Below are 23,934 nucleotides of genomic sequence, written 5' to 3'. Positions count from 1 at the left end.
TCTGGACTAGAGGAAGCATGGCTTCCTCCTCCCCCCCCAGACCCAGCCCATTGCAGGGATGGCTCCAGGCTGACCATGAGGGGCTGCACCTGCTGCCCACTGCTAAAGGTGACTGGCGTGGGTCCTGTCGTCTCTCCCCACTCCAACTAATCATGTCTGCTCCAGCCTGGTACTCAACTGCTGATTGCCACCAGGGGCTTCAGGTGACTCCATCTGGCCAGGTCTGGAAACTGCTTCCTGCAATCTCCCTTCTCTGCTAATCATGATGGTTCTACCTGCATATGGACACACAGACTTTGCTTCTTCAATCCTCTGGAGCTGCCTCTATGAGTCTGTGTGTGTGTGTGTGGCCTGAGTCTGGTGTCCAGCAAGGCATCCACCCCAGAGACTATGGACAGAAGGGCTGCCAGGCCCAGGATGGGATAAGGGAGACAGAGGCCATGGCAAGAATCCAGCTTTGATCTTTATTCAAGAGACCAGACGGGTTGGCCCAGGATCAGCTGCCAGCCCCAAGGCCCAGCCCGGTGGAAACCCACAGCGTGGCCTGCCTTTACCCTGAGCTGCAGCCTCAGCCCCAGGACCCGGATTGCAACCCCTATGGGCGCAGGTGGGAGGGAACCCTGAGGATTGGACACTGCTATTGATTCATTAAAAAAAAAAAGAAGGAAACTAGACCAAGGCTCCGTGTTCCCCCAGACAGGTGGGTCCGAGTGGCCAGCCTGCCACCATGGCAGCGTGCCTTCTGTACAATCCAGCATCTAGGGGCAGAGAGGTGGGTGCAGGAGGGCTATTTCTTGGCTTTGGCGGAATTGCGGGGTGGGGTGATGGGCCGGCCTCCAGGATTCAGGCCACTGAACTGCCCGTATTTTCCCTTGTTCTTGTCGGCTGGCTTGAGGATCTATAAGAGGTAGAACTAGTCAGACTCCAGGGCCTAGAGTCCACCCTGGCACTCACTCCCATCACCCATCCCTACGCCCACCTGGAAGGAGCACATGAGCGTCTCATCCACGCTCATCATGGCACCAGCATTGTCAAACTCGCCGCAGTAGTTGGGAGCTGAGAAAAGTGTTACCAGCTGCCGCTTGGCAAAAAACTCATAGCCATCTTCCACCACCTGGACAAGGGCAGGTGCAGTGAGCTGGGGGGCTGAGCTGCCCCGCCCAGGCCTCTCCCCTGCAGACCATCACTGCCCACCCGCCCACCTGGTGCGCCCGGCAGATGAGGTCCAAGTCGTGCTTGTGCAGAAACTTGGCCACCACCTCAGCCCCGAAGGTGAAGGAGACACCGCGGTCATTCTCGCCCCAGCCCTGCACATCCTTGTCAGGGTCCGACCACAGCAGGTCACACAGCAGGCCCTGGTCAGGCACGTCTGTGGGTCGCATGATGCGTCGGATCTGCTCCATAGACTGCAGGTCCGGGGATAAGCCTGAGGGATACAAGTGAGTCAGTGCCTCAGACAAGGAGCCCACCTCCAGACAGCTCCACCCACCCTCCACCAGTGGATCCCTCCCCTGGGTTCCAGGGCTGAAGGAGGCCTCCTCATCTGCCCCTTGGAGTTTACCACTCACTGAGCACAGGGACAAGCAAGCAAGAAGTCCCTGCCCTGCTGGAGTGCCCACAGCTCTCTGGAGAAAGGAGATAAGCAAAAGCCACCACAGGGGAAGTGCAGCCTAGTGGGTGGGAGTGAGGGCACTTGGAAGAAATGATAGACCTAAGAGAGCACCCCTGCTATTCCAGGCAGCAGAGGGCTTGGCCTGTCTCAAACTGTGCTTCATTCCACTGTGGCCAGCTCGGCCTTTCCAGCACCACCCACCCACCCGCACCCACGCCCCTCACCTCCATGGCAGCAGAAGATTTTCTCGTCCACAATGGCTGCGATGGGCAGGCAGTTGAAGCAATCGGTGAAAGTTTTCCAGAGTTTGATGTTGTAGCGTCTCTTACCTGCTTAGAGGAAGGGACTGGCTTTGAAGAGGCTGCCCGCCACCCCTTCAGTCTTGTCTCTGGGCCCCACAGCTGGAAGAAGAGCATAAAGGCAAAAGGGGGGGCTCACCCCCCCATTTTACCTACCACCATTCCAAGATGGGAAAGCAGCAAGTCAACAGGAACCCTGGAGTTCCAATCTGTAATCCTAGGGTAGAGCCCTCCCCCGAATCGCCAGGGGCAGAACCAGAGGCAAGACCCAATCTGTTTTAGCTCAGCTTCTGGTCAACAGAGTCCAGTCCAGATAGGCACCAGAACTGCCTTAAGAATTGCACTGGAGGTGGGAACGTCACCAAGTAGAGGTTCAGGGAAAAGCATTCAGAATGGGAGCCACCAGTGACCATTCACCAAACCCCTCCCTAGTACACCCTGTCTTTTGGGAGCTCAGTCTAACGGGACTCTGTCGGACACAAACGTGGCTAACACCTAGCCATTGTGAGGGTCCCACTGAAGAGAAGGGAGGGAACCTGAGGACCTGGGTGGGCTCCAGACCACTCACACTCATCATAGAAACCGTAGATGCGGTTGATGCTGGCACACTCATGATTCCCACGGAGCAAAAAGAAGTTCTCGGGGTACTTGATCTTGTAGGCCAGCAGCAGGCAAATGGTCTCCAAGGATTGCTTGCCACGGTCCACGTAATCTCCCAGGAAGAGATAGTTGCTCTCCGGCGGGAAGCCTCCGTACTCAAACAGCCGAAGAAGATCGTAGTACTGGCCGTGGATGTCACCTGTGACCCAGGGAATTGGGTCAGCACCAGGGGCAGGGTCGGGACATGGACCAAGGCCCCGGATGGGCTCCAGAGAGGAGGGGCTCACCACATATCTTGAGGGGCGCCTCCAACTCCAGAAGAATGGGCTGGCTCAGGAAGATCTCCCGAGATTTGAGACACAGACCACGGATCTCGTTCTCTGTCAGCTGAACATTCTTTCCAGGCCGCGAGCCTTGAACTAGGGGAAGAACAGATGTCAGGACCCCGGCCCCCGCAGGCACGAGGGTGGCCGACACAGGAGGCCGCAGGGAACCCCTCTTTGCTCAGGGGCAGCTGTTGCTGTGTCTTCTTGGGGCCTCCGCCTTAAGTGCCCCAAGAAAGGGCCTTCTACAGGGGGCATATGTGCGCCGGTACCGCCACCAAACACCTCGGAGCGCAGTCCTCCACGGACCCCACTGTGTCCGACACCACCCAAGCCTGGAGAGCCGGCGCGGGTCCCGGAATTCCTGGCGCGCCCGCGCGGGGAGGAACCGCGGGAGCAGGGGCCGTCCCCGCCCAGGCTGCGCTGGCCCCGGGAGGGGAGGCCCGCCCGCGCGCCACTTCCGGGCCGGGCAGAGGGCCAGGGCGCGGCCCGGCGCGGCCTCAGCCTACCTTCCAGCAGGCGCCCGATGATAGAGTCCAAGTTGAGCTTCTCGGTGTCTGACATGGCGACACCGCCGCTCCGGCCCTGCAACTCAGGGCCCCACTCCTGCTACCCGCCCTCCCGCTGCCTCCTTCCGGCCCGGCACTCCTTCCGTCCACCCGGCCCGCCCCCGCGCGCCGCCGGCTCCGCCCCGGCCACCGCCAGCCTGCGCTGTAGCGCCCCCGCTGGACTGGAGGAGAGGCGCCGCCGTGGACCTGGAGGCGGGGCCTCAGTGGAAGGCGGAGCCAGAGCCTGACTTCGCCGGGCTGGGCGGTGTTTGTGGGTGGGACAGAGCCTGGTTCCGCCCCCGGGAGTCACCCAACCCCGTTCGGATGTGTGGTACCAGAAGTCCTGTGGAAGTTGTTTTTCTCTTTCAACGACTAGATAGTTCTCTCCACTGCTACCCTGAGAGGGAGGGTGATGCGAGCGCGTTAATAACCGCGACAAACCTAGCCCTGTTCTTCCCATCCAACCGCTGCAGATTAGTCTCAAAAGTGAAGACTGTTTGGAAAACTCAAGACCCCAAGAGAGCAAAGGGCTGGCAGGTGACTGTGATCTCACATTCTCCGAAGGGTCTCGTTCTTCTAGGTCTCCTCAGCAGCCTCCAGGCGACCGAATAGACTCAAAGACCACTTGTCCCCGACCTTGGAGCCCATTCTGGTGCATGTGGCACCAAAGTGATGCCTGACTAAATGAATACAGATATTTCTAAGAGTCCCATAATTACTTTGTGAGAAGCGCAATTAAATAACGCACACTCATAATGTATGCTTTGCGTTAAAAATGTAACTTTGTAAATTCTTATTGAAACCCTGACTTGGGTATCTGACAGGCCAGGAACTCAACGTTGGAGGCCCTGGTCTCTACTTCTAGGTGGCCCAGCCCCATCACAGAGCACAGGAACCCACATCTGCCGACCCAGGAGTTTGGGAGGGGCTGGAGCTCAGGGGCACGAGGGCAGGCAGGAAGAGGCTCAAAGAGGAAGGGTGAACCCCCACACACACACTTGGGAGGGGCCCCCTAGCGAGCTGCTGAAGCTGAGGTTAAGGAGGAAGTGAGAGGGGGCGGTGAGGTGCAGCCTGGAGGTGAGCTGGGCTGGCAGGGACATCGGCTGGGGCTGGGGCTCTGTACAGAGGGCTAGTCTTTTAGGGCCTAGGCCCTCCACCCTGAAAGAGAGAGGACACTGGGGCCTCGGTAAGATACCCTGAAACCTACTCCCTCCATCCCCACACCCAGGTTCTGGGACTGAGAGCCCTAGCCCCAGGCTGACCGGGAACTGTCCCTCGCACTGGCTCTCCCCACGTCTTTCAGTCAGTGGCATCTTGGGTCAGGGGCACCATGGCCCAGGCCCTTGGGGAGGACCTGATACTGCCTTCGGAGCTGCAGGATGACTCCAGCTCTTTGGGGTCTGACTCCGAGCTGAATGGGCCCAGCCCGTATCGCCAAGCTGACCGCTATGGCTTCATTGGGGGCAGCTCAGCAGAGCCAGGGTAAGTTGGGGTGTGTGGAGGTGCTGGGCTGAGGATGGGGTCTGAGGGCTAGTGTGGAACGCAGAGCAACTTCAAGCATCCTGGGAGGGCATGGGCCCAGTATCACCTCTCTAGTGGAAGCCCAGAGACAGGGAAACTAGGAGGGCATGCCTGTATGTCTCTTGCACCCCCAAACATTTGAGGGCTGACACCCACCACTAGGATTCAACAACCTACCCCTTTTAACCTTTGGCCCAGGAACCTTAGTTCCAAACCATAGAACCCACAATCTCTCCTTCCCCCTCCCGCTAAATGTACAGACAGGAAAACCAGTCCAGAGACAGAGACGCATTTGTCTGAGGTCACACAGTAGACCAGAGACCTAAAATTTCAAATTAAGGTCACACAGTAGACCAGAGACCTAAAAGCCCAGTCTAGGGCTCTGTCCAATCAACTCCCCTGTCCTGGGGGGGAATGCTAGCTAGCCCCTCCCCCAACATACACTCCCACCCCCTTCTTCAGTCTCACCTGTTCCCGCCCACATCTGCCACATTCTTTCCTGTCCTCATGACAACCAAGGGTAAGAACTGCCCTTACCCAGGAAGCATGGAGGGTGGCAGGTGTGGGCTCTGAGGATACCTGTCTGTGCCTTGTGCCCCCAGCCCAGGTCACCCTCCTGCAGACCTCATCCGCCAGCGGGAGATGAAGTGGGTGGAGATGACCTTACACTGGGAGAAGACCATGTCCAGGCGGTACAAGAAGGTGAGGGGACAGAGGCATCACCCTGGCCTCCTTGCCTGAGCCCCACTGCCCCAGTCACGGTGATTACCCAGTCTGTAAGGGCAAAGCCGGGAAGCTCCTACCTTTGTACCCTACTGTGTAAAATGGTCCTTTATCAATGGTGATTATGCTTGGCCTCTGCCAGTGGGAGCAGGGGCCCTCATGGAACGTGCCCCCCGGGTCCGCCCCCCACACACAGGTGAAGATACAGTGCCGAAAAGGTATCCCCTCAGCCTTGCGGGCCCGGTGTTGGCCTCTGCTGTGCGGAGCCCACGTGTGTCAGAAGAACAGCCCCAGCACCTACCAGGTGAGGGACTTAGGCAGGGACTGGCCTCCCCTTCCCAGAGTCTCTGTCTGAGTCTTCACAGCGGCCTGCCTGCCCACCCACAGGAGCTGGCCTTGGCCCCGGGAGACCCCCAGTGGATGGAGACCATCGGGAGGGACCTGCACCGTCAGTTCCCTCTGCACGAGATGTTCCTGTCCCCTCAGGGCCACGGGTAGGAACCAATGGTGTCCAGAGACGCCTATCCCTGCAGCTCAGGGGAGCTGACAAGGCCTGGGTATCGGGAGTGGGTTCCTGGGGACTGGCCCTAACAGGGTCTCCCGGCACAGGCAGCAGGGGCTCATGCAGGTACTCAAGGCCTACACATTGTTCCGGCCAGAACAAGGCTACTGCCAGGCCCAGGGCCCCGTGGCTGCTGTACTTCTTATGCACCTGCCCCCAGAGGTGAGTACCCTTGGCCCTGCTCCAAAGACCCAAGACCCTGACCCCAACCCTTAGAGATCCAGGCCTCTAACCCTGGACACCTGACCCCCCAGCCCCGGGGACCTGGGATCCACATTGACTCCTAGAACCTGTCCCAGTGGCCAGGACAACATAACCACCACCTCAGGGACCTTCAGTCTCAATGCTTCTGACTCCAGGAACTTGGACCCCTGATCCTTACCCCAAGGATCCAGGAATTTGGGCCTTAATCACCTTGACTGTATGACTCCTGCTTAAGAACCCTGTGACCATGATCCCTGACCCCAAAGACCTAAGGCTTGGGCAGAAGGGGAGGCTTTGGGAAAGAGCCGAATAAGGGTAGCCCGGAGTCCTAGATCCTAGGTCCCATGCCCTTTCCTCCTGCCCTGTACTCCTGGACACTTATGGCCTGGCTCCCCACCCCTCAGGAGGCCTTCTGGTGCCTGGTGCAGATTTGCGACTTCTACCTCCCTGGCTACTATGGCCCCCACATGGTGAGAGGTGGGGTGGGAGGGAAAGGGGGATGGAGACTGGGAGGGAGGGAAGGGGGACTGGTGTGGACAGAAGGGGCTAATGGCCAGCTGTCGATGGACCGCAGGAGGCAGTGCAACTGGATGCCCAGGTGTTCTCAGCACTGTTGCGGCGGCTGCTCCCGAGGATACACAAACACCTACAACAGGTGGGCGTCGGGCCGCTGCTCTACCTGCCTGAGTGGTTCCTATGTGTCTTCGCTCGCTCCCTGCCCTTCCCCACAGTGCTGCGCATCTGGGACGCCTTCCTCAGTGAGGGTGAGTGGAGCAGACAGGAGCCCTTGGGGTATACCCAACTCAGGGTCCCGCAAGTCTGCTGTGCTAACCCTAGCCTTCCTGGGGCCTCGAACCTGGAACTACCTGGGATGAAGGTGACGGCAACCACCACGGTCCATCTGTTGGGCTCATTAGTTCCAACTTCACTGCCACCTCTGACCTGCCCCTTGGGGGAGGCAATGGCTGTGTATCAGGGAGGCTTACCCAAGGGGGGCTGCCACCTGAGGTCAATGTGGCTGAGTGTTCATGTGCCAAGGAGTGAAGGAATGAGGGTCTAGGAGAGGGGCCAATGGGGGCTCAGGAGGCCCTCACCTGAGAGCTCTCGTTCTGGGGGCTGTGATCACCCTCGGGAGCAAAGCCTACATTCTAGTGGGGGCGAGAGACGCCAAGAACCACATTACCAAGATATTTATAGATTGTCCACAGTGCCAAGAAGAAAACATAGCAAGGGGGTAGGACAAAGTGTTGCGGGCACAGAGGAGGCGAGGGTTGATTTTGACGATGTTCTGGCTGCTCTTGGATGAGCATAGGGAGGCTGGGGAGGAGGGCCCAGGCAGCAGATGATAGGGGGTGGGGAAGGGATGAGCTCTGTGCCACAGAGGCAGTCCCATTCACTGACCTGTGGAATGTTTCCGAAGCTGTAAATCTCTACCGGAGCAGAAAGCCTCATCTCTCTCTTTCTGTGGAGAGACTAGTAGATTTCAGCTGCTGACCTTGTAGTAAGCAGCCCAGCTTGGAACCATTACGTTACCAGGGCTTCTAGAGGAGGGATGTGGAGAGATGCAAAGCCAGAGAGGTGAGTGCTGAGGCCAGGACAAGATGTGGGGAGTTGGGCAGTTGAATTGGACTTTCTGACATCCTGTCAGTTCCCCACTACTGCAAACCTCGCTCTGGTCCATAGGGAACAGCTAGCGGTTGTACTTGAAAGACGGTGGCAGTCACTCAGTCCATGTATTGGACCCTGGCTGACCCCCAGGGAGAGCCCCAGGAGCTGGCTTAGAGCCATGGGATATTCAAGTCCCCATTTACACATCACCTCTGCTCCAGTCGTAGATGCCAAGGGCAAGGCAGGCAGGGACTGGTAGAGTGGCTGAATGGATCTCTGACTCCCTCCATTTGTGGCAAATAGGGGCAGCACCAAGCCTGGCCATCTGCTCCCCTTAATAAGCATGTCGTTCGTGGTGATCGCCAATCCTGACACAAGGCACAGTTGGCATCAGTCCACTTTCCTTGGCTTGAGGAGCCCTGGCGATGCAATGGGTTAAGCGCTAGGTCACCAACCAAGAGGTGGTCGGTTTGAAACCACCGACTAACCAGAGGGAGAAAGATGAGGTTTTATTCTTCTGTAAAGAGTGTTATTGTTAAGTGCCGTCGAGTCGGTTCCGACCCATAGCGACCCTGCACAGGGTTTCCGAGGGTGTAAATACTTACGGGAGTAGAAAGCCTCATCTTTCTCCCGCGGAGCAGCTGGTAGTTTCGAACCACTGACCTTAAGGTTCACAGCCCGATTCGTAACCACTACACTACCAGAGCTCCTTACAGTCTGGTAAACCCTATGGAGCAGTCTGACTGTCCTGCAGGATCACAATGCTGTGAGTTGGAACCCGCTTGCCTGCAGTGGGTTTGAGTTTCCCTGGGTTCTGTTCTCGGTGGGTCTGAGGCTGCCAGGAGAAGGTTCTGAGGCCCTGAGAGGGGGACTGGCCCAAGGTTACACATGTGTGTGCACGTGTGAATGCCTGCACATATATGTGTATGTGTGTGTGCATGGACATGCCTATGTCTACATGCTTGTATGTACACTATGCTCGGGACTTGGTCGGGGTAAGGAGCTCCATGGAGACCCTGTTTAGACTCAGAAGGTCACAGAGCCAAGTTGGAAAGGCCTTCCAGGGCCCCCACCAGACCCCTCCTTGTGAAGACGAGGATACGGACCCAGATAAAGAAGGCTAACAGATTCTCAGTAGCCCCTGGCTTCTGCTCAGTGACATAAGCATCTGGGGGTGCTGAGGCTGCTTGGCCAACACAAGGGCCTGTGCTCCCCAAATTGCAATCCAAAGATCAGTTCCTTCTCCGGCCTGCGTTGGAGACAGTTGGAAGGAGTCAACCTGAGGGCAGGCTCTGGTGCAGGAGGAAGTGGGGTGGGACTGGCCTCCTACTGATGGGCCGCCTGGCCTGCAGGTGCAAAGGTACTGTTCCGGGTGGGCCTGACGCTGGTGCGCCTGGCACTGGGCACTGCCGAGCAGCGCCTGGCCTGCCCAGGACTCCTGGAGACACTTGGTGCCCTTCGGACCATCCCCCCCAACCAGCTCCAAGAGGAGGTCTTCATGTCCCAGGTGGGTGCCCCCTGGAATGCCCCAACCCTTGGTGCACAGTGGGGGATACTGAGTCACTGAACAGGAAACCAAAGTGAGGACAGGGCCAAATTCCTGCCTTCTAAACAGCAGAGAATGTGAAAGCACCAGACCTCACGTGGCTTTCTGTGGCTCCCCCTTCGAGGGTGTGTGTCAGCCCCTCAGCCCTCAGCCACTTCCTGGAGCTGTGTCCTGCCTGCCCAAGAGGCCTCCTGGCTTCCTGCCCTCCCCCCCTCCCTCCTCCCCCCCAGACTTCGCCTGGGCAAACTCGGCACCAGCCTTTCCCACAGGTACACAGCGTGGCCCTGTCCGAGCGTGACCTGCAGCGGGAGATCCGGGTCCAGCTGGGCCAGCTGCCCACAACAGCACCTGGACCTCCACCTCGGCCTCAGGCCCGCCTCGCAGGGGCCCCAGCCATCTTTGAGGCCCAGCAGCTGGCAGGAATGCGGGGGGGCACCAAGGCTGGCCTCCAGGTGCCCCGCATTGTGGTGCAGCCCCCAGAGGAGTTCAGGACACCTGGGCGCAAGCCCCAAACCCGCGGCAAGACATTCCATGGGCTTCTGACCAGGGCCCGGGGCCCCCCCATCGAGGGCCCCTCCAGGGCTCATCGGGGCTCCGCCTCCTTCCTGGACACCCGCTTCTGAGGGCTCCTTGGACTCTTGGCCCTAGCTCAAGGACCTGAATGGCTGGCCCCACTTTATATGGGCATTGGCTTCCCCTTAGCTTCCTTTCCAGTTGGGTGGGAGGCCCCCATGCCACAGACACATTCATTCCTGACCCCATGCTGGGCCCAAGGGTGAAGGAAGGTGGCAGAGTGGGACTTGCTGAGACGAGCCAGATTTGCTCATGGGGCAGTCCTGGTGCCTGGGGTTGGGGCAGCAGGCTAGGTTTCCGGAGGCTTGGAATAAAGTCTGATTAAGCAGAAGCCTGGGTTGAATCAAATGTACTCACCCCTATATACATGTGCTATCCTTTTCCCTTCCCACCCCCCCAGAAGCCCCACCTTGTCCTGGCCCAGCCTAGGTTCCTATCAAAGGACACCAGGGGACTGCCCAGTGGCTGCCAGGCAAGTGTTTACCAGAGTCTTACCAGCCTCTGGGACAGGTTGGGCTCACACTTGCCTCAGGAGGGCCTCCCAGGTGGATGCTGGGCCCAGGAGTGGGGCCCCATCCGCTACTGTGCCTCCCCTCCCCCACCCCAGGCTGGTTCAGGGCCCCTTGGTGGGGGGGCTCTAACTCAAGTCCACACCCCCTCCCATGGGCCTGGTCCCGCCTCTCTGAGGGAGTCAGGCAGGAACAAAGGTCCAGTGTGCCCAGGACAAAGGAGAAAGGGCCTACCAGCTCTTGCCCCCTCCCTCAGCCCTGGTGCACCCCCGAGGGACCGCAGCCATGGAAACCCCCTCCCACACTCACTAATTGCCCCCATGAGGGCCTGGGGTGCTTGGGCCATGAGCTGTCTCCAGGACAACAGGCCTGCAGTGGCCATTCCCGGGTGACCAGTGTCTCTGCCTCCCAAAGCCACCATCTCGAGCAGGTGGAGAAGCATTTGGCAAGACTTGGGAGCACATGGAGGAAGCACCTCGTGATAGACATTAGGTAGGCATTCATCCCAAATGTCCCAGTGACTGGGCTGAGCCCTTGGCATGGCCGCCTGTTGGACTTGGGAAGGCAATGTGCTCCAATCTGGACTGTTCTGGAGACAGGACTACACTCATGCTATATGAGTTCATGTGGTGGCCAGGGATGCCCCATTCCACTCCTGAGGAGCCTACAGCCTGGAGGAGAATCCTGGGGATTGTCAACCCTTGTCTGCAGCGAGTCAGCCCTGGGGGAACCGAGGCTCAGGATGGGAAGAATTTGGACAAGGTCTCTTGTTCCTTGGTAGACGCAAAGTTTTCTGCCAAATTCACCATCAGCAACCCCACACACAGCTTGGCCTTCTTTTCTGGGGCTTTGTTTTTCCCATTGCCCCACCCACGCCCGCCCCCAGCCCTGAACCCGCTCTTCTGTGTTTAGACAGCAGCTGGGGCCTCAAGGGTTCCAGAGGCCCTCCTTAAGCCTCCACACTCCACTGGGACACACACCTCGCACTTAATAGTAACCTGCTCCCCTGAAGTCCAATAAAGCCTTCTAGGAAGACCCCTGTCATACCACCCGTTCTCTGCTGGTGGTCCACCCGTTCTCTGCTGGTGGGGGCTGGAGAGGCTGGGATTGCTGACCACAAAGCAGAGACAGGGCTCAGCTTTAGATGAGGAGCTAATGGTGGGATTCCAGGCACTGTCTTCTTTGAGAGACTTGCCCCTGGAATCTGTCCTCCAGCATTCAGGGCCTGTTACTCCCTACCCCACCCCCTTGCTGTTCTGGAGTGACCTATTGCCACCAGGCCCTCCCCACCTTGCAGCCACAGTCCCGGGCTTGGGACCCCACCTTGTGGCTGCAAGGGGGGGGGGGCCTGGTGGCAATAGGTCACCCTGGGAAAGGTCACCCTGGGAACAGACCCAAGAGGCAGGTGGTCCCTAGCAGAGCTGAGACAAGGAACTATGGTGGTACAGTAGTTAAGCATCGGGCTGCTAGCCTTTTAAAAGGTCAGTGGTTTGAACTCATTAGCTGCTCTTCAGGAGAAAGCTGGAGCAACACAGTTTGCTTCTGCAAAGCTGTATAGCTTTGGAGACCATATAGGACCATTCTAACGTGTCCTACAGGTCAGGGCGGAGGCTGAGACCGCCCTGAAAACATTTTCTGGGCAGCCTCTGCAGGTCCCATTCTCAGCCATCTCTATGGGGCACCTGAGATAAAGGGTCAGGTCAAAAGAGGCCCATCTCCCCCCAACAGCGCTTCTAGATGTTTGTGCTCACAGCCTTTTCCACAGGTCCAGCTCGGCAAGGTGGGGACTGACCACTCAGTGCACAACTGTACTTGGTGAACCTGCAACCTGGTTCCCTACAAACCTACCTGGAACCAGTCTGCAGATGTCCCGCTCTGAAGCTGAAGTGGCCCCCAGAGATGACTGTCCGCCTGGGTCAGCCTCCGGGGATAGAGATGGGGTTGGGCACAGGCAAAGATGTAAAGGCAGATGGATTTCTGCCTTGGCCTGGGAGGGGAGGGCGTCTCTATCTGGCAAGGTCACTGCCCCCTAATGGTCCCCCTAGCTGTCCAGGTTTTCAGTGTACAGACTGTGTGGGAAAGGTCCTCACGGAGCCTCAATTTCCTTCAATGAACAAGTTGATAGTAGTTCCCACCCCAGCCCCAAGTGCTGTTTCATGCCGAATATGATGGTTGGCCACTTGAATCCTACAGCTGCTTCTCCCACTGACCCATTCTGGTCTAGCTCAGCCTCAGTAACGCCCAACATCTGGTGGCAGGGACAGGAGTGTCCCCACTTCCCGGAGCTGCAGCTGCTCAGCACAGATTTTCCTCCTTGTGTCCACAGTGCATGGTAGTGCCCAGTCAGGGAAGCCTGGGAGCTGGCACAGAAACCCACTGTCCCCTCTGTACAGTGTGTGCGTTCAGGGGAGAGGGTAGGGGCACTCAGTGCCCAACCTAGAGGTGGGCAGACACACAGGCGATTTCAGAGGGAAGACCCCCAACCCAGCAGTGTGACCTTGGGTAAATGACCCCCTTTCTGAACTTCCCCGTAAAAAGCCGAGCTGAGTAACTTCTACCTCATGAAACATGTGAAAGTTGGACAGTGAATAAGGCAAATCAGAGGAGAATCGGGGCACTTGATTCTGGTGTTGGGGGAGAATACTGAAAGTACAATGGTCTAGCAGAGCAACAAACAGATTTGTGTTGGAAGAAGTACATCTAGAATACTCCTTAGAAGCCAGGATGGTGAGACTTTGTTTCTGGTACTTTGGACACATTGTCAGGAGGGATTAGTTGCTGGGGAAGGAAATCAGGCTTGGTAAAGCTGAGGGTCAATGAAAAAGAGAAAGACCCCCCAACAAGGTTGATCGAACACCAATGGGCTCAAATGTAACCTGGCAGTGTTTCTTTCTGTTTTGCATGGGTGTCACTGTGAGTTCGAACCCACTTGATGGCACCCAATAACAACACACTGCCACAGAGCCCTCACCATACAGCTGAGGACATATCAAGAATGGGCTGCTGATACCCCTTAGCATCCATCCCCTGTAGGTACCCTCTCCAGGCCAACCTGGGCTAACGTATACATTGTGATTCCCAATTTGGGGCTGAGAAACTGAGGTCCCAGAGGCTGTGTAGTTTGTTAGGTGTCAAACGTCATATTCTGTGGATGCGCCCATGCACCACGGGGTTAGCTGAAGCTCGGATAACCCAGACAGCAGACCTCTCATGCCTTGCACCTCATTCCAGGAGCAGAGTTAGCTTTCAGGAAATGGATTTGGGGCTGAAAGAGCCTGGACAGGACTGAACAGCTGTGTAGGGTATGTGGGCTGGATTGGGGGACCCTAGATAAATCTTTTGGGGAACACTCCAGTCACAGCAGGGTCTTTAGAAGCTGCTCTGTCACCATGAGTGCTGTACTTGCCCTTGGAGTGGCTGGCCGTCTTCCTAGTTCCCAGTCTCTTCCCTCAACCTTGTTTCTGTTAATCGAGTCGATTCCGACCCATAACGACCCTGTATAGGGTTTCCGAGGAGCAGCTGGTGAGCTTGAACCACTGACCTTGCAGTTCAAACAGCTTTGCAGTCTGGCACGTTAAGTTAACCCACAGCGCCACACCAGGGCTCCAATCCCAAGATTATTATAAAATGTGGGGTTCATATACCAAAGAGAGGTGCCCCAGACCCTGGCCAGAGCTAGGATGGAAATCTGCTAGAGTGGTACATCCCAGTAGAGGGTGGGCATCTCTGGGTGGTTTCTTAGGGTGAGTTGGTGGCTGTGAACCCGGTCTTGTGGGGTGTTTCTGTGTGTTTGGGTGGGTGTAACCGGGTGTAACTCTGATAACCTTGTGGAGACTGATATGAAGCTGATTTGTGTGTTCCTGGGCAGAGACAGCCCCATTCTGGAACCCCTGTGGACCTGACCACACTCCACTCCTAGTCCCCTTGTGGAATTGTACTGAGATGTCCTGCTCTGTCAAGGGGAGCCCTTAGATGTAGGGAGCCCAGAAAGGAGAGAGTTTCTCAGCTGCTATGGGGCTGAGTGTTCGTGGACCATACAGACAGCTGTGGGCAAGGAGTGCAAGGGACCCAGGACTTGGTCCAAGGGCAGACGCCAGAGTGTTCCCCTGGGAACACCCCACCCCCAAGGGCGGGTCCTAGTACCAGTCTCTGGCGGTGCCAGCCGGGCTCTCTCTGCCCCTCCTTCTGCTTTCCTTCCAGCACTCCCATCTTTCTCTGCAGTGAGGAAGGGCCTCTCTATCCTTGGCCCTGGTCCAGTCTCTTCCTTAACTCCAGATCTGTGTGTGTGCGCTTCTCAGATTGTCTTTGCGTATTTGTACCTAGTCCTTAGTCTCTACTTGGTGTCTTTGAAGATCCCCGTCTGTCCCTCTGAGTCTGCTTCTTCTGGCTGTGCCCCCCTGCCCCTGGCCGGTCCGAGGCCCCCCAGTGTTCCAGGTTTTGGGGGAAGGGCTTAAAACGTTTTGGCGGGAGGGAGCCAGGCTGGTCCCAGGCTCTGTCAGTGGATCCTATCTGCTGTTGCAGAACTTGACCCCGCCGGCCCGGCCCGACCCGACCCGGCCCGCACTGGGCATGCCCCAGGCGCGGCTATAAAAGGCGGCGCCATCCCAGCTTAGCACAGTGCCGCTGCCGCAGCCGCCGTTACCTGCAGCCAGCCAGCCCGCCGAGCCCCACCGCCAGCCGAGCCGCTGTGCCCGCAGGTACCCCGGCTCTGAGCCCGAGCCCAGGCGAGCCAGGGAGGGGGGCTACTGGGGCAGGGGCCCGCAGACACCTGGATCCTGAGCACAAACACCCCTTCACCCCAGCAGGATTCCTAACCCTGCCCCCCACACGGGGATCAGGTGCTCTTCACTGGAGGGGCTGAGTCCCACGCAAACCCAGAACCTCAGGGGTGCATCAGCTCAAGGCGGGACCCCGGGGTCCTGGCACAGATATTTCTCTGTCTCCTTGGGATGGGGGTGGGGTAGCCCTGAATCCTCTTGGCAGGGACACAGTGGTGGCCACCTGTCCATCCCCAAAGTCCTCAGGGCTGGGCAGTGTGGTGAGGACCCAGGTGCCCTGACCCCTTATTTTGTCTCTCTGTCCCTCTCTCTGCCATCAGTCTCTCAGCCCCTCCACCTGCGAGATGGTGAGTCCCCTCTGGCCCACCCCCTAAAGCCCAAGATCATGAACAGAGGGAGGGCTCAGAGGGCAGCATCTGGCACCCAGAGCCTAAGTCTGGGGCTGCCTTGCACACAATTCAGCACACACTGCACCCCTTGACTCCCTACCCCATCTCCTCCTAGGAGACACAGCCACAATGGGCCCCCCCCCATTTCTCCCACCAACCCTGTCTTGTGGGTAGGTAGGGTTAGTCCCCTTTTACATCCATGCATCCAGTGACATGTCCTGAGCTCCTGCTACGCTCCCAGCTGCATTTTAGGTTTGGGGGCACAGCAGGGTGGAGGCTCAGAGGCTGACCCGGCAAGCTGGGATTCACGCTCCAGCCTAAAGACCTGATCTCTGGCCTCCTGGTCACAGTACACTGTCCCCAACAACTAAGGTGATCTTGGTGTAAGTCATAGCTTCACCCCAGGATGGAACAGGGCAGGCACCAGGCACCCACAAAGTCCAGAGAGACCTTACGATGTGCCCAAGATATCAACATGCCTGGCTGCTAGCCTCCCGACCCAGGATTGGGGAGAACGAGGAATAAGTGTCTCACCTGGGTTTTTAGTCTCCAGTAGCCATGTGTGGGTATCAGCCAGGTAACAGCCATCCCTAATCTCAGAGAGGGGTCGGGGAGTAAGATTTCACCAAGAGAAAACATTTCCTTGACATGAAATACCTGCATACAGGGACACTTGCCCCTGTCTTCTCATGCCTTGCCAGGGTGGGTGAGCAGTGGGGCAGCAAGGAATACTTGGTCTTTTGGAACTCCATGATGGCAGATGGACCACTGAGGTCCAGAGAGTTGCGAACAGCCTAGGGTCATTAATTGGCATATGTGTATTTAGTCTTGGTTCAATGAACATTTCCAGATGAGCTCCTGTGTGAACAAAAAAAACAAAAAACTCTGTCTGCCCTGTGAAGCAACTCAAGGCAGAATATATGTGGGAAGGGAACCATGGTCCAGCATGGCTGCCCTCCCCTGACCCGGGGCACTGCACAGAACAGTTTACAAAGCACTCCCACACGCATGACCTGATGACAAGCCTTCACCCACAACCCACTCCATCCTTTGGACAGGGTCTGTCCCAAACATGACTCAATGTTGGGGGATGGGGAGGATGTGGGCTCCCATGTGACTTTTCCAGCCTGCCCAAGACCCATTCCTTCTGCCTCCTCAGCTCTCCCTAGAGTCACAGTGTCCCAACTGGGACAGCCCCGTGAGCTCCAAAACCCTGGAAGACAAGGAAGGCCCGTGGGGAGGGGACTCTGGCCTGCCACCCACAGGCTGCCTCCCCGGCCCCTGGCGTCAGGACGTGGGCTTGGACTGCAAAGGCTCCCCCGAGGGGGCCACAGCCCGGGTCTGGACGGCTTACTATTACAGTCTCCTGCAAAGCTGTCTGCAGCATGCTGGCCTTCCGGAGACCCAGGACCGCAGCCAGGTGCCCCGCACAGGTGCCCGAGGATTCCATGGAGGGTGGTACCCCAGGGAGGAGGAAGGTGCCCTCAGCTCAGCTTCCTTCTCATTCCAGGGGGGCAGAGGGGCACCTGCCCAAGGTGGCTTTTCCCCCACTCCAGGTCTGTCTGAACCAGGGCAGCAAGGCCAGTCACCTCAGGCAACTGGCAGGCCCTGTATCCAAGGGCACTTGGCACGGATAAAAGCAGAGATTGAGGTCCCCCGCCCATCCCAGAAGAGCCAGCCCTGGGGTTTGCAAGCCATGCTCTGGGGAACTGAAGATGCTCTAGATGGGTCTTGAGAGCAACGGTGGAAGCAGCTGAGAGGAGTTAGTTAGAACTTGTAGTCCTGGCTTGCTTTATCTGTGTGTTAGAACAGGTGGCCCTAAAAGAGTGTACCTGGACTGAGGGCTTCACAACTAGAATACAGGAAAATCTCAGTTGGTCCCATTGTACAGACTGGGAAGCGGAGGCCCAGTGAGTCCTCCAAGGTCAAATAGAAAGTCAGGGACAAAGCACAGCCTAGAACTCAGGATCCCTGACTCCCAGTCTCCAGGGCCTTCCAGACCAGCTTCAGAGAGAAGGGAGTCCGCCTTCTGGGTGGAGAGGGCAGAGATGCCCCATTCCCTACTCAACTTCCTCTCTGTTCTCCTTATGACTCTCATGCCCAGAAGGACCAGAGGCCCCAGGGTGAGGGCAGGGGCATGGAGGGAGTGGAGGTGTGCAGAAAGACAGCCGGTAGAGCTCCTGGTGAGCTGGACCCTGTTCTCTTCCCCCAAGGTTGCCCTGGGGCAGAGGTGACCCTGTGCATTTTGGGATCCCCCAGCACATTCCTGTCAGTGCTGCTGGAGGGTGGGGTCCAGAGTCCGGGTGAGTGTCTGCCCAAGTTCCCCCACCCCCTCCTACAGAAAGGGCAGCCCTGCCCTGGCCCAGCCACATCCCAAAATACCCACAGACCCTGGCAAGGGCTGGCATTCCAGTGGACAGCTGCTTTGCTCTGGGTGGGTGGGGGTGGGTTCTGAGAGCATCTGCCCCATTCCCACTCCTTGGGGGCCCGGGCAGGAGATGGAGGGCATTAGGCTTTTGCTGGCCAGCCACCTGCTTCCCTCTGCCCACAGGAAACATGTTCCTGTGCCTGTCCCCTGCTTGGCTGACGAAGGTGCCAGCTACTGGGCAACCAGGCGAGGCAGCCCTGCTGGTCTCCAAGGCTGTGAGCTTCTACCCGGGGGGTCTGACTTTTCTGGATGACTTTGTGCCCCCCCGCCGGGTCACATACTTCCTGGCAGGCCTGGGGCCAGGGCTTGGCTGGGGACGACGAGAGGCGGCAGAGCTGGCCCGTGACCTGGCTTGCCCCACGGGTGCTTCAGCTGAGCTGGCCCGGCTGCTGGAGGACCGCCTGTTGACCAGGCGGTTGCTGGCCCGGCAGGGGTGTGTGACCGTGCCAGCTACCCTGGCCTTCACCTACAAGCCGCAAGAGCTGCTGCCGGGTGGGGAGGTCATTTCAGGCCTGAGGCTGGTGGAGATGAGTAGCAAAGAAGGCCAGGAGGCTGTCGTGAAGGAAGAAGTAGAAGCCTTCCTACAATCGGAGGCCCTCGGGGACTCCCGGCAGGTAACAGTTCCTGCCCACCTGGAGGCCTGGTCAGATGCACAGAGCATGGGCCCCAGGGGATTAGGTTCCCAGGTGTTGTTGGGAAGATGCCCTGCAAAATGGGGTAATCCCTGCCCTCTTAGTTTACTCTTAAAGCCCTGGTCTGCTAACTGAACCACTAACCACTCCACGAAAAAGATGTGCCTGTTCCTACAAAGACGACAGCCTTGGAAACCCAAGGGGGCAGTTGTCCTCTGTCCTACAGGGTCACTATGAGTTGGAATTGGCTGGACAGCCAGGGTGGGCTCTGAGCATCCCACCTGCAAGCACATGGGTGGTGGTAAGGAGGCCTTTCTGTCCTCCTTCCCCCAGGTGGCTGTGAAGCCCAGTGGCTGGCGCTGGAGGGGGCGTCAGGCATTATTACATCTGCACCCGAGGGTGGAGCTGGGTGCAGTGGTGGACACGGTATTGGCCTTGCTAGAGAAGCTGGAGGAGGAGGAGAGTGTCCTGGTGGAGGCTGTGTGCCCACCTGTCCAGCTGCCCAACCCAGGTGAGGGCCTCCTAGGTTGGCGGATTGAGGGCTAGGCTAGGCCCTGCCTCCTTGCCGCTCTGGGCTGGGCTCAAACCTCCTGTCTTCCCCCAGGCAGTCCCCTGCCCAGCTGTGAGCTGGCTGTTCGAATCTGTGCGGTGGTGTGCTGCACACAGGGCGACAGACCCTTGCTGAGCAAGGTGAGGGGGGCCTGAGTCAGGTGGGGATCCTGCCTGACATAGCCCAGCCCAGTCCAGCCCAGCCCCACCCACCTGCCCAGGGATCTGGGCAGTCTTTAGGCAGAGAAGGGGGAGGGAGAACAAAATCTTGAATTCTCCTAGTTGAGGGTGTGAGCTGGCTGTGGGGTTGCAGGAGTGTGTGAGGGGTGGTACCATAGGGCTCCTGAGTCAGACACTTACTATCTCGCCTCCAACCCTTCCTTGCCCTCCTCCCCGTGTTCAGCTCCAAGCTGAGGCCCTGGGAGGCCAACCAGAGTCCCCAACAAACTTCAGTGCTTGGAGCCCTGTGGGAGGGTCTTCAAACCAGGAGTTCCAGAAAAGCTTGGGGGACCTTTCTGGTTACCCAATTCCACTGTGAGCTGGGGGAGGGGGGGTGAGATGTCCATCCTTCCCCTAGCTGGGTGGGTGGTACAGTCCCTCAGGGCTGGGGATCAGGAACCCCAGCTGGGCCCGAAGCTGGGCAGCACCTGGAGAAGTCTGAGGGCACAGGGGTGGTTTGTATAGTCCTTTTGGGGGACCGGAGCCTTTGGAGAGTCTGGTGAGGGATCTGACCTGTGTCTTGGCACTATGGGCAGTGGGGGTGGGGGTGGAGTGGGGTGGTGGTCCTCCGAGGGTCTTTCTTGGGACAGCGCCCCTGAGCCGTGCCCTGCCCAGGTGGTGTGCACCTTGGGCCGTGGGGACCGGCCGCTACTTCGGCACCACAGTTCCCTGCCGCAGACGCTGGAGATGGCGCTGGCCCAGTGCGGTCTGGGCGAAGTGTCACAGGTGGAGGCCGTGCGGCAGCGCGTCAAGGCGGCGGCTGAGGCCGCGCTGGCCGCCGTGTTGGCCCTGGAGGCTGGTCTGAGCGCCGAGCAGCGCGGCGGCCGTCGGGTCCGCACAGACGTGCTGGGTGAGTGCGGGAGCTGGCGGGCCGGGCCAAGGCTGGAGGCGGCGAGCAGGGGCAGTTGCGCTGAGCCACCCCCGTCCGCCCGCCAGGCGTGGACTTTGCGCTGACGGTGATCGGTCGCTCGCTGACCCCCGTGGTCCTGGAGCTGAACAGCGGCCTGTGCCTAGAGGCGTGCGGTGCGCTCGAGAGGCTGTGGGCCGCGCCACGCATGGAGCCGGAGGCCCAGGCGGTGGCGGCACCGCTAGTGGAAACTATGCTCTGGCGCTCGGCGCGCGGCCTCATGGAGGGCAAACAGCTGCTGCTGATCGGCGCCGGTGGTGTCAGCAAGAAGTTCGTCTGGGACGCGGCGCGTGACTACGGGCTCAAGGTGGGCGGGGCGGGGCGCGGGGCGGGGCCTGTCCACGATGTGGGGCGGGGCTTTCGAGGGAAGATCCAGGAAAGGGGGCCCGAGCCTGGGCTGGGGGTTAGGTCGACTGCCCTGCGAGCCTAAGGGGTTAAACTCTTGAACCGACTTCTGCCCCTGCCAGATGGAGAGGCTCCTTCGGACAGGCCCGGGGTAGACAGGGGGCCTGAATGCCATCGTAGGAAAAGGGCTGGCCCCCTGAGATTGAATGACTGAGACTTGGGTGCTGGAGAGCAGTTTACGGATCCCGAATCACTTTCACTCCAGTGGTCTTACATTGGCAAATCTTTAGGCATATAGGTGGGACAGACATTCTTGTCACGTTGCACAGTTGAGAACACGGAGGCCAAAAAAATCTAGACTCTTCTTGGGCTGGCTTTCTCGACCCTCTCTCAATACACCCTCCTGCCCTTCCTGAACCTCTTTGCTCCCTGCCTTGCACACGGCTTTCTGTCCTGGAGTGTCACTTCACTCCTCAGCCACACATTACAGCCTCATGAAGTTAGTCACTTTCTTCTCCCTCCTCAGGAACAGCCTTCGTCCTGGGTACCAGATTCTGATTCTTCTATGGACATTTCCCAGTGCATGGTGTCACTTGGGGGAGGGGGTGCAGGCACCCCACCACCTGATACTGTCAGGAGACCCCAAAATGACCCCAGGATCTCAGGAGTCGGAGGCAGACTGACTGGTTTTACAGGGCGGTATTCCTAGAGATTGGTGTCACCAGTCACCCAGTGCAGTAATTCGCCACTCCCATCACCCACCAGCCAGGGGGAGGGCAGGCAGGCCACCTTGGACCATGGGAGTGGGGTGTCTCTGCAGGAAGCCTCGGGGTGAGGGATGGCGCCAGGCCACTCCACTGGCTAAGGGAGTGTCGCCATCTGGGCCAGTCCACAGGGTATGTATGTGGCACCATGCATTACCTCGCTGGGTGGCGCTACCCTTAATGACGCCCCTGTCTCAATATTAGTGTACAGCGAGTCAATGACAACCAAGGGCACATTGTCCAAAGGGACCAAATGCCCTGTTCTAAGCTCAAATCCTGGACATATTGTCTGGAGGAAACAGTCGTTGGAGAAGGATGTAAGGTGGAGGGTCAGAGAAAAAGAGGAAGACCCCCAACGAGATGGATCAGCCAGGTGGCATCATTGATAGACTCAAGTGTGGCAGCGGTAGTGAGACTGGCCTAGGATCGGATATTGTTTCGTTCTGCTGTGCATGGGGTCGCTATGAGTCGGTTCCGACTCGATGGCACCTGACAACAACAACAACAACAACAATCTCAAATCCTGGAGTTCTGATGTGGCCCTCCAGAATAAACACTGAACTACCAAAAGGTCGGTTTGAACTGCAAGGTCAGAAGTTCAAACTCACCAGCCACTCCTCAGAAACCCTATACAGGGAGACTATGAGTCAGAACCGACTCGACAGCACTTAACAACAAGTTGAATCCTAGTGGTTTGTTTTGCACGCACTGCTGGAGGGAGGCTGTGGGCTTGGGGCTCCGCCCCTTTGATTTTTAATCCTTCCCCGCCCCTTCCTCTGCCCCCTCTGCTCTGGAGACCTCTCGCTCTTTGCTGGGGCTGACTCGGAGTCATGATTTCATTCCCTCCCCTCCTGGCTGGCCTAGGTGTTACCTTCAATCGCTTGTAGATATTTAGTGAGCACCTATTATATACTAGACGGTACGCTGGGCACTAGGGATGCCACCGGGGACATGGCAGGAAAGGTCCCAGACCAAGTTCCAGGTCCTCTCCCCTCCTGCCAGCGCGAAGCACGGAACTGACCTGGGTATGTCCTGTGATTTCTGCACCTACAGCTACACTTAGTGGAGTCGGACCCCAACCACTTCGCCTCCCAGCTGGTGCATACCTTCATCCACTTTGATGTGACTGAGCACCGCAGGGATGAGGAGAACGCGCGTCTCCTGGCGGAGCTAGTGAGGGCCCGGGGTCTACAACTTGACGGCTGCTTCTCCTATTGGGACGATTGCTTGGTGCTCACGGCGTTGCTCTGCCAGGAACTGGGACTACCGTGCAGCCCACCGGCAGCCATGCGTCTGGCAAAACAGAAAAGCTGCACCCAGTTGCACCTCCTGGGCCTCCAAGGTCCGCCCTGGCCCGCGCCCTCCCTGCATGCCGTGCCCTGCTGCCCGTTGGAGAACGAGGCAGACGTACAGCGGGCCATCCACCAGGTGCCCCTGCCTGGCGTCATGAAGCTGGAGTTCGGGGCTGGTGCTGTGGGCGTGCGGTTCGTGGAGGATGCGCTGCAGTGTGACGAGCACTTTAAACGGATCGCCCGGGATCTGCAGGGCGAGGCTGACCACCCCGGCATTGGGCTGGGCTGGGGCAACGCCATGCTGCTGATGGAGTTTGTGGAGGGCACAGAGCACGATGTGGACCTGGTGCTGTTTGGCGGGCAGCTACTGGCCGCTTTTGTCTCTGACAACGGCCCCACGCGGTTGCCCGGCTTCACTGAGACGGCGGCCTGCATGCCGACCGGGCTGGCGCGTGAGCAGGAGGCTCAGCTGGTGCAGGCGGCCTTCCGCTGCTGCCTGGGCTGCGGGCTGCTGGATGGCGTCTTCAACGTGGAGCTCAAGCTGACCCAGGCTGGACCGAGGCTCATTGAGATCAACCCCCGCATGGGCGGCTTCTACCTTCGGGACTGGATCCTAGAACTATACGGTGTGGATCTGCTCCTAGCTGCTGCCATGGTGGCCTGCGGCTTGCGGCCTGCGCTACCTGCCCACCCACGTGCTCGAGGCTACCTGGTGGGTGTCATGTGCTTGGTATCCCAGCACTTGCAGGCCCTGAACTCCACCGCCAGTCTGGGGGTGCTGCAGACCCTTCATGACCAGGGTGTGCTGCGTCTCAACGTGCTGGGGGAGGCCTTGGTGCCAGGAGAGTATGAGGAGCCCTACTGCAATGTGGCCTGTGCTGGGTCCAGCCCCGCTGAGGCCCGCATGCGCTTGCTGGGCCTCTGCCAGGGCCTGGGCATTGATGGACCCCACTACCCTGTCGCCCACTTCCTGTCCCATTTCAAATAGCACTGGTGCGGGGGG

At 58.6% G+C, this 23,934-nt stretch overlaps 3 protein-coding genes across 5 annotated transcripts; 2 read left to right on the top strand and 1 right to left on the bottom strand.

Annotated features, from left to right (window-relative positions):
- Positions 1 to 443: 443 nt before the first annotated feature.
- On the bottom strand, positions 444 to 3,524 carry PPP1CA (protein phosphatase 1, catalytic subunit, alpha isozyme). Of its 3 annotated transcripts, none has more exons than XM_006860854.1 (7): positions 3,344 to 3,524; positions 2,799 to 2,930; positions 2,480 to 2,710; positions 1,837 to 1,941; positions 1,203 to 1,426; positions 980 to 1,114; positions 444 to 898 (listed from the first exon to the last, which is right to left on the bottom strand). In XM_006860854.1, exons 1-7 carry the CDS (start codon positions 3,396 to 3,398, stop codon positions 788 to 790), a joined length of 993 nt encoding a protein of 330 aa, XP_006860916.1. In that variant the 5' UTR covers positions 3,399 to 3,524; the 3' UTR covers positions 444 to 787. The 3 variants fall into 3 exon arrangements, with proteins under 3 accessions (XP_006860916.1, XP_006860917.1, XP_006860915.1); XM_006860853.1 differs by having other exon boundaries at positions 642 to 898; positions 2,799 to 2,957; positions 3,338 to 3,398; XM_006860855.1 differs by lacking the exon at positions 2,799 to 2,930.
- Positions 3,525 to 4,422: 898 nt separating this feature from the next.
- On the top strand, positions 4,423 to 10,169 carry TBC1D10C (TBC1 domain family, member 10C). Its single transcript, XM_006860856.1, has 10 exons — positions 4,423 to 4,459; positions 4,706 to 4,864; positions 5,506 to 5,605; positions 5,823 to 5,930; positions 6,014 to 6,120; positions 6,236 to 6,350; positions 6,797 to 6,862; positions 6,967 to 7,156; positions 9,353 to 9,507; positions 9,816 to 10,169. The coding sequence occupies exons 2-10, from the start codon at positions 4,713 to 4,715 to the stop codon at positions 10,167 to 10,169; spliced, it is 1,347 nt and encodes a 448-aa protein (XP_006860918.1). The 5' UTR covers positions 4,423 to 4,459; positions 4,706 to 4,712.
- A 6,758-nt stretch (positions 10,170 to 16,927) lies between these two features.
- Positions 16,928 to 23,919, top strand: CARNS1 (carnosine synthase 1). Its single transcript, XM_006860857.1, has 8 exons — positions 16,928 to 17,228; positions 18,009 to 18,098; positions 18,347 to 18,837; positions 19,189 to 19,366; positions 19,460 to 19,545; positions 20,239 to 20,473; positions 20,560 to 20,837; positions 22,693 to 23,919. The coding sequence occupies exons 3-8, from the start codon at positions 18,352 to 18,354 to the stop codon at positions 23,917 to 23,919; spliced, it is 2,490 nt and encodes an 829-aa protein (XP_006860919.1). The 5' UTR covers positions 16,928 to 17,228; positions 18,009 to 18,098; positions 18,347 to 18,351.
- Positions 23,920 to 23,934: the final 15 nt, after the last annotated feature.

Source organism: Chrysochloris asiatica, unplaced genomic scaffold (genome assembly GCF_000296735.1).
Source record: "Chrysochloris asiatica unplaced genomic scaffold, ChrAsi1.0 scaffold00040, whole genome shotgun sequence".
Taxonomy (NCBI): Eukaryota; Metazoa; Chordata; class Mammalia; order Afrosoricida; family Chrysochloridae; genus Chrysochloris; species Chrysochloris asiatica.
Note: the sequence above shows the minus strand (reverse complement) of the source record. Positions and strands in the feature narration are given on the sequence as shown.